Source organism: Nanorana parkeri, unplaced genomic scaffold (genome assembly GCF_000935625.1).
Source record: "Nanorana parkeri isolate BGI_ZX_2015 unplaced genomic scaffold, ASM93562v1 scaffold50, whole genome shotgun sequence".
NCBI lineage: Eukaryota > Metazoa > Chordata > Amphibia > Anura > Dicroglossidae > Nanorana > Nanorana parkeri.
Genome location: NW_017306318.1, coordinates 2,446,840 through 2,455,938, shown reverse-complemented (window position 1 = coordinate 2,455,938; position 9,099 = coordinate 2,446,840). Strand labels below are relative to the sequence as shown.

The window sequence follows — 9,099 nt, the reverse complement described above, 5'->3', positions numbered from 1 at the left end:
GTTACTTAGCGGGTACTGGTACTGAAGTACTGTCTTAACGAAGACCGAACCATCATGACACACTTGGTACAACCACCATATAATGGAGTGGAAAGCTGCCTTTGATAACGATGCCACATTGACTAATGGACTACGTTAGTAAACGGGTCTAATACAATACTCCTATGGCTTTCACTGGTTCTGAAACCCCCCTGCATACCCGGTAGATGTGAGGACATCTCTGATCTGGTAAAGAAGTCGAGCCATGGGGGTAGAACAAACCTTTACAATGTACAATTTCACACACTTGGTTGGAAAGCCCTTCTTAATAGAAGGCCTATCCCAGTCTATGTGCTCCCTGGCTGAAGAGGTATTAAGGCACCTGTCACGGAAGAGAATTTGGCACAGTTCGGACTCATCTCAAAGTCATCCTGCGTCCTCCTGTTCATATCTCCAACGATAACCACAAAAGTCACCTAACCGTCACAATGAATACATTGTTCTGTAGCTCTAACACTGACGTGGATCCACCCAGCCGCTGGATCTGGAACCCGCTCTTCACACAGCTTAGGGGTGGAGCAATGATTGTCTTCATTCCTGATTGCACTGCTTTCCCTCATCAAAAAGGTCCATCTTTCTCGAGAGTCTCCAGGCTGATGAAGGGAAAGCGGTATACTTGGAGGGGATCAATAAGTAAGTTGGGCAAAGGGGTGACGGAGCAGTTCCTCGGCAGACGGCCGCTGCCGTGCTTCCACCAGTATCCTCTTTACAAAGTCCCGGCAATGCTCCGATGTGTTTGGGGGGAGATGAGGGTTGGTTGGCTGCGTGGCGATTTTAAAAATGGCAGCCATGGCTTCGTACTCGGCCCAGGGAGGTTTTTCGGTCAGCATTTCCACCACGGTGCAGCCCAAGCTCCTGTACAATAGGAAGACACAGGAACAGGAGTCATATCACTCATTCCAGTGGCGGGGTGGACCAGATTTAAAGGGCCCACAATATAAACTTGACTTTATCTGATGACCATCAAATGACAGATACTCCTTTATCATTTCTAACAGTTCTGACAATGTTACTGGGTCTCCACAATTCATTACACGTGCAGAACAAATAACATTTTAATAAATAACTTTTTTGCCTTTGGATAGAAAAAGAAAGGGTTAAAATCCCTGTCAAGTTTGTTAAATTGCAGCCTGTGTCCCCACTGAAGAGAGATTTACCCCCTCCATTTGTCAAGGTGACCATGGTCGCTAGGGACAGAAAATAATGGAAAATCCACAACTTTACAGTTGTCACCAGAACAGAAAGCGAAGAGAAGTCTTCCAATGGGGGACACCTGTCTGAAATGGGATTTCCCTTCAATTTGGGGAGCTTTCCTCTAAATTCCTCTTTGTGTCTTCAGTACAGGAAGTGAAAATAAATTTCCCTAAATGGGAAATTCATACCCATGTACCCTTACTGCACATTCAAGCAAATCAGACATGCAACATCACACAAGTGGTCTTTCTTCCATGGCGCTGCATATTAGAAGCATGTTTTTGTGCTGGTCACCAACAGCTCTCGGCCTTACTGGTTCCAGACCAGGTGATCAATGTGATAGCCAAAGACAAGTGATCACTAGTTTAGGACCCCCTCCCATCATTCAGGGTTAAAAAGAAAAAACGAAACATAGACCTGAAACTTACTTCCCCTTGTTTCAGAATACAAGCCGCCATTGTGCTGTTCAGGCTAAACCAGCCAGTCAGACGAAAGAAAGCGGCCAGTTAGGACAAGCTGGCTTCTATGTTGAATCAACATGTAGCCGGGTCCAGCTACCGTCTACTTACCAGACATCTGCTTTTCTCCCATAACCCTCCCCGCTGATCACTTCCGGGCTCATCCAGTATGGCGTCCCGGTTACTGAGCGGATTCCCGTTCCTGACATGCAGATAGTCTGGAGGCGTTTGCTTGCACCAAAATCACCCAGCTTGACGTTCCCTGCAGAGTCTCGGAGGATGTTGGCCCCTGTGAACAAAAAAAAAAAAAAAAGTTACACACAGAACAGGCAAGGCTTAAGACAACAAGCACACTAGACAGTCACAAAGACACAGCACGCTAGACGGGTCACAAAGACACAGCACGCTAGACGGGTCACAAAGACACAGCACGCTAGACAGTCACAAAGACACAGCACGCTAGACAGTCACAAAGACACAGAAGAGAACTATGCTGCTGCACATATTACACAGATCTGGTTCTGGTGCACGGTTTGGAATAGAGTGTTAAACCGTCCACTTGCAGGCTCACTTGAATCTGCTCCACTGACGCATTTCACCAACCACTGGCTTTAATCATAGCAATGAGGAGGGGCAGGAGATGGGACTCATTTTTTGACCTACAGAGCATGTGACATTAAATGTATAGATACATAGCTACAATGTTATGGTGACATGTTGTTATTCGCCTGTGGCATGGCCAGACACTTCATCAGTTAGGTCATTACGTTTCAGCTTCAGGAGTCCAGTAAGATACAAACAGCAGACACATTCTAAAGCAATATTTGTTAGAATTTAACTGTTAGAAGTGCTGATATAAAAAAAGAAACAATAAAATACCTTTGATGTCTCTGTGTACAATCATATTGCTGTGCAGGTAAGACATACCCTCGAGGATCTGCCGGGTATATCTACGAGTAACATTCTCCGTCAAGGCCCCGTAGGCTTTCAGCTGATCTTTTACTGACCCCTAAGGGATGGAATATATCCTGTAAGTGAAAGGAAACAGCGCAAACTTGAATATAAAGCTCCTTGTACTTTAGAAGCTCACCCCAGGCATATACTCCATGAAAATAGTCAGGGTCTTCTCCCCTTTGTCCCGTAAACAGCCGTAATACTGCACTATCCTGTCATGATGGAGATTCTTCAGCAGCTGAATCTCACACTCCAGAGCACTAACCTCCTGTGAAGAGTGCAGAGAACAGAAATTACACACAGACGTTAAAGTACAGCTAAAACAAAAAAGAATAGCCCATTAAAAAGAGGAAATAAAGCAGCATTTGCTGAATACTCCCCTTCACCTGGAGTAATTGCCTGCAGTAATTGTTTTTTGCCAGAAGATAGCGCTCCCCTTCTGCGTTAAATGACAGCAAGCATCATTTAACCCATTTCCTTTGAACACAGGCTGTTATGGACACACCGCCTAGGGCAGCATTGTGACGGACTGAACCGTCACTGGGGCCCCCCCCCCCTCCCCAGTAAAATGGTCAATTTTATGTCAATTTGCAACACAAGAATAATAATATTGGGTGCAGGTCATTCCACATTCTCAATATGGCTTATTTACATCATCTTCCAAAGTGCCAGTTCTGCATAGGCATGAGAGTGTGACATAAGAGCAATAAATTATATATATTGGCTGCATCCTTTGTGTGTGAAAATCAAACAACTCTGCATGAAGAATCCCCTTTACCAGAAGACACATTTAGCAAAGAGAAGGTAAGAAAGCACTGTAATGACCTTGCTGGTTTCAGGGCTGTCCGGATCAAACTGAACCTGTTTAGCTGCCAGTTCCCTTCCTATGTCAACGTCATAACACAGGTACACACGACCAAATGCTCCCTGTCCCAGCAGTTTACCCCGACGCCAGTTTATTGGGGCACTCGGAGCTGGAGATAAGAAATAAAATGCCATTAGAAAAGATCATATATGGACGTAGAGTTGACAAAGTTATAAGGAACACGGTGACATTTACAATATGCTCATACTCTCTGGCTTCCAAATGATTCATTATTCAAAAAGAACTCTTCCCTCCCTTTTAGCCCTGTGGAACTCTTGGAATTACTTTCAGGTCTTGGGGAACCCCTTTTACCTACAGCTCATGATATATCAACATGACTAATAAGTAGAAAAGGGTTTTAAACAAAAGAATGTAATGTACTTGTCGTATAAGACGAGTATAGCCCAAAATAATGTTTAAATGCACCCACTAACCTCCATGGCGGTATTCCTGAGTGTGGCTCGGGGTTAATTTTCAGTACCATAAGCGGTAACCCCGAGCCACACTCGGGATTACAGTCTCTTACCTTGTCCACGATCCCCGCTGTATCTTCAGTCTTCCGCTTAGTCAATCACGTCAGGCTTTGTATTAAATGAATACAGGCTTTGTATTCATTAATACAAAGCATGCCATGATTGGCTCAGCGCAGTATACCGTATGTAGCCGAAGCTACATACAGTATACCGTATCCTTCCGTATGTACCCGGCGTATAAGACGACCCCCGATTTTCGGGCGATGTTTTAAGGTTTCAAAACCTGTCTTATACGCCGGCGAATACAGTACCTAATAAGTAATGTGGTGTACCTAGTATATTTAAACACCAGGGGCAGATAATGTTCCTACTAACCCCTACAAAATTATTTTCCCTAATATTCTATGATAAACAATAAGGAGAGGCAGACCATTGATATTGGAGGTCTCACAATTTTTACTATCAGCATTAATGACTCCTTACATTGATGGTTAGTGGAAAACATCTTCCTTGCATTGTTGGTCAGTGTAGGTGGGAGATAAATCCACCATTGCCCAAGGAACCCCACACAACCTCAGAAGGAGCCCTAGGGTTCTGGGAAACCCTACCCTAAAGGAAAGCTGTCATGTGGTAAATACAGGTGGGTGGGACACAACATTTCAGAGCACTGTGCCTTACATTTTGTGGCAATGTTCCTCTCTGGTACACCAAGCGTATTTTCACTGTCCGCACTGCGCAGTCGGTTTCGGGTTTCTAGGTACTGTACGGTTAAACCCAGGTTTTCCCCGTTGGTGCTTAACGAGCGACTGGATGGCACAAGGGTAAAAAGATTGCCTTGAGGTCGCCTAATTCGTGGGAATGTTCTGCGGCCTGTAGGAATTAGAAGAGAACACAAACAAAAGAATGACAAACTGAAACTCATTAAGGGACCGCGCGTACATGGGAGTGTGTTGCAGAACTCCCTATAAAAGTCAATGGAAACAAGAAGGTGGATGCAGCTCACAAAAGGAAGTCATAGGTCACCTCTGAAGAAGGCATAATCTCAAACTTACTTAAAAGGCAAGCTGGATACACCTGAAAGAATGCGGTATTAACCCTTACTCTAGCAGCTAAGTGGTATTCGTCATTTTGTTTCTGTCTAGGGCCTGATGTGGCTGCAAAGGATTTGAATGTGAACCCATAACTCCATGTCCATGCAGGGAAAAGTAACAAGCTCCCTTTTATAGCCCACTCCCTCTGCTATTCATATATGCCCCCTTGCAGCTTCATTTCTCTACTGGAACCTGGAGTAGAAAGGCTTGTGTATGCTCAGCAACAGATAAGGACCTTCCACCTGTCCTTGGGAGGCCATCCTCAGGCCTGGTGATTGGCCTTCATGGCGCCCAGCACTACATCGTGAGAACAAGTGGGGAAGGTCACATGATCCCTTACTGATCCATCCTGTGGTTGGACAGTTTGCCACCTCTGCCCAACAGTTTTTGGACCATCCTGCTAGCAAGGAGACGAATAGTGTGAGTGACAGTGCTGGCCTCTGGCAGCAGGGGCCCTCCTGAGACCAGCACTGTCCTTTACCACAGCATGGGGAAGGTCAGCTCCATTCATACACAAGGCACTAGATCAGTCAGCGCTGCAGGTCTGTGTGGCCTATATGCCGGTGCAGTGCATGTTTTCTAGCAGTTACGGGTTCTGTCACACAGCCCCGACTACTCATATGACAGTACAATCAGTGCAGCGGGGCTGTGTGACAAAGCTCCCAGCTGCCAGTAAACATAAATCACAGCCCCAACAGCGCTGACTGCTTTATTACATTTGTAAATGAACAGTCAGTGCCGTCAGGGTTGTGATATATCAGCCGGTACCATGTATAATTACTATAAGCCCGCATCTCTGTAACAGCTTATAGACGGGGCGGGTGATCAGTGCTGGGTGTAGCTCTCCCATAAGAACATCCATAAATTGGGCTTCAGCCTCAGGTGGAGCTACAGCACAAACAGAAAAATAAATGATTTTTATTTCCAAATCACTACACGGAGCTTAATGTCATCACAGGACCCAGTGCTACGTGAAATAGGTCCCCTGGGGGATTCTAGAATGATGTTCACCTTCTAGTGACAATTCTTCTTTAGAAGGGAGCCTGTCAAGACCTTAAAAACGTGCCACTGTCGAGAAGCTTAAAGATTACCTGTCAGTATGGGAGCTGCCATCAATGACTTGCCTCACTACTTGGCGAGTCCCTGATCCTCAAAAAAGCATGTACATTTCAGGGGGCCCGATACTTTACAGCTTGACTGCTTGTTGGGGGTCAGTCACTTACCACGTTGTGAAACCAGGGTGATATCACCTTCAAAAAAACAAGTAATCAATGGCAGCTCCCTTACTGAGAGGCAACTTTTAAGCTTTGTAAGTGTTCGCCAGATGCTAAGGAATTTGTTTCTGGTCACAGCAGAATAAAATGTTGAACTCCTGTTAAAAAAAAACAAAGCAATCTAGCTCCAGCGAGATAGTAAAATAAGCAAACCAGCCTCAAGAGAGTCGGGGATTTGGCTATGGCAATCTTACTGTAGAACCCAGAGCACTCACCATCATTGTAATCTTTATGGTGAACAGATACATGATATCTTCGGGGGTAAGTTCCTCCCTTCCCTGCTTTATCAAAGAATTGGTTCTCTCGATCTGCTATGGAAGAAATAAAGTAATCAATAGTCTGGCAGAGCCTCACCTCTGCATGAGATGATAACTGAACATAAAGCTTCACTTTAGTACCTGAGAAATCTTGCCGGTTGTCTGGATAGCTCTGTGCCCGAGACATCCGAGATTTTCTGAAAGAGGGACTTTGAGGAAACACATTAAAAAACACAAGTCAATACAACATCCAGGGCAGGAATCTGTACATAACCAGGACAGCACAGAACCCAACCATTTACCTGTCCTCAGATTGATCTAAAGACTGACAACTCCCAGATATGGAATTCTCTGTACTACTTAGTGGATCCAACATCTGAATTTGAGATACAACACAAAAAGAAAATTACAATGAGAGGAGCATCATTGGGGAAGGGGCAAGCCAGTATAAAAGGCATCTGTTGCAGCACAAAATGGCCATGTGAGAAGACTCAAGATGCAAAGAGTTATTCCAAAACTGCAGGGCCACATACAAATGTTCTGTGCCAATGGTACTGAACCTTATTCGGCTATTCAGTTCAGGGTGAGTGATGCCACTACCCCAGAACTGTCATGTGGTCTAGCTACTTCCATTGACTGCTTACTACGCAGGTACTTGGCTAGGAAATTAACCATGCAATTTCCACACTTACACATTGGTCACTGGTCTCAGGGATGAACTCTCCCTCGCTGTTGATGCTAGTATAGGAACCCTGACGTGCTATCCTCTGTTGCCTTTCTGGAACATAGCCGGGAGGAGGCGAACTGCGGCCGGCATTCTGGGAACCTGAGAGTAAAGAAGGGTTTAATAAAACTATATTTTACAAATAGTTCAGACATATTTGATGCTGAATCCGAGGCATATAACATGAACCACAGACTTCTGGGACAACAATACACAGATTCATTTTTTTCCAACCCAGCCATTTTCTAGTTCCACTGACAGAAAATTATAAAAAGACAAACAGTTATCTTAACAGATTTCTTAGGTTTGTGACAACAAATTAAATATTGTGATGTGAGGACCATGACATAACTGATCACATGACTTACTGACAGACAGGTGACGGCTGCGGGACTCCGGGGGGTGGTAAGCCGCGTTAACATCTCCCAAAGACTGTGAAGCCTTTATCCGCACTTGTTTCTGTAGCCCAGAATGCAATGTCTAGTAAATTAAAAAAAACAAAAACAAGAGATGTGTTAAATATTTGTTGATTGCTCTCATGGTAACCCTTATAACTGGGTACAAAAGATGTCCTAGGTGCCAGAACGCCAAGCTAAAAAGAAGATCTCTCTTCCTGTGCAGAGGGGTACTTTTGGCCAAGGATACTTTTGCTTTGTGGTAATGATCATGGACTGTATCTCTGCACTGACACTGTGAAAGTCCCAATTTATCTCCATTAATAAAATAGGATTCAACACTGGGATCAATTGGTAAGGTTTAGTAGCCAGGGGCATATAAAGTGCAAGGGAACATATTCCTCCACTGGCCAAACAATTTGTTTTTTTAGATAACAGTTGTACTTTTTAAGGGCTTATTCACATGGGAATCGGCCGGCATGTACATCTCCGTGCACAGCCGTATCGGGCAGCTCCCGGGAAGGACAGGTGCTGTGTATGATTAGTACGCAGCCCGCCCTTTTCTATGGGACTAGGCGGCCCTAGGCTCACCAGCCCTGCACGTCAGCGCGGGTGAGCGTACTCGTATGCTGACAGGATGGATCACACACGCACCCGTACAGACCTGCACTTGGTGAGCGTAGGGTGGGCGTATGGCCACGTATTCCCATAGAGAAGGACAGGGGCTACGTACTAATCACACACAGCACCTGTCCTTCCTCATCTTCGCAGGTAATGCAAGAGACTGAAAGCAAATCAAATTTAGTTATACTGCTTGCATTAAAAAATACATTTAATGACTAAAAGAGAACTATGGCCAAACTTTTTTGGCATTAGTTCCCTTTTGGGTCACAGGAGGACATTTACTAATGTCAGCATATAGCAGGCTATTGCCCGTTCTATGCTCACTAAAACTCAGCTATATGCAGAGTGCAGAATCAAGCTGCAGTCAGGAAAGATCCTGATTATATTGTCGGCATCCATCCGGCTGCCTTATTGGCAGCTGGCTCCGTCTCTTTACAGGCAGCTGTGCCCATCCTCTCCCCTGTCTGTCCCTCCAATGAGTGCTATGAGTGCTGGAGGACCGGGGAAGGGGAATCCCTGCGGGAAGTGGTGACTGGACAGTCACTGCTCTCTGCCGGTAGAAGACTGTGAGCCGGGTGATCAGTGGTATGTGAACACTCAGTTCTCGGCCAATGTGGTTTTGTGTTACTGTAATTTAAAGCTCAAATGAAGGCATTTACCAACCCTTTGATGATGCAAGAGACAGTCATTTTTAAAATGGTCCTTTAGTAAAAAAAAAAAAAAAAAAAAAAAATGCCTTTACAGGGTTTTT

At 44.9% G+C, this 9,099-nt stretch overlaps 1 protein-coding gene across 2 annotated transcripts in view; it reads right to left on the bottom strand.

Moving 5' to 3' along the window:
* Positions 1 to 325: 325 nt before the first annotated feature.
* Positions 326 to 9,099, bottom strand: part of MAP3K3 (mitogen-activated protein kinase kinase kinase 3) — a 20,301-nt gene continuing 11,527 nt past the window's right edge. Inside the window, exons 6-16 of one of the 2 annotated variants that reach the window (XM_018574358.1) lie at positions 7,698 to 7,809; positions 7,298 to 7,431; positions 6,908 to 6,981; positions 6,747 to 6,814; positions 6,564 to 6,659; positions 4,662 to 4,853; positions 3,471 to 3,619; positions 2,782 to 2,913; positions 2,571 to 2,700; positions 1,803 to 1,980; positions 326 to 894 (exon numbers count right to left, since the gene is read on the bottom strand). In XM_018574358.1, coding sequence (XP_018429860.1) covers positions 666 to 894; positions 1,803 to 1,980; positions 2,571 to 2,700; positions 2,782 to 2,913; positions 3,471 to 3,619; positions 4,662 to 4,853; positions 6,564 to 6,659; positions 6,747 to 6,814; positions 6,908 to 6,981; positions 7,298 to 7,431; positions 7,698 to 7,809 — 1,494 coding nt within the window. In that variant the 3' untranslated portion in view covers positions 326 to 665. The remainder of the gene's footprint in view (positions 895 to 1,802; positions 1,981 to 2,570; positions 2,701 to 2,781; positions 2,914 to 3,470; positions 3,620 to 4,661; positions 4,854 to 6,563; positions 6,660 to 6,746; positions 6,815 to 6,907; positions 6,982 to 7,297; positions 7,432 to 7,697; positions 7,810 to 9,099) is intronic. The other variant, XM_018574365.1, reaches the window with a different exon arrangement.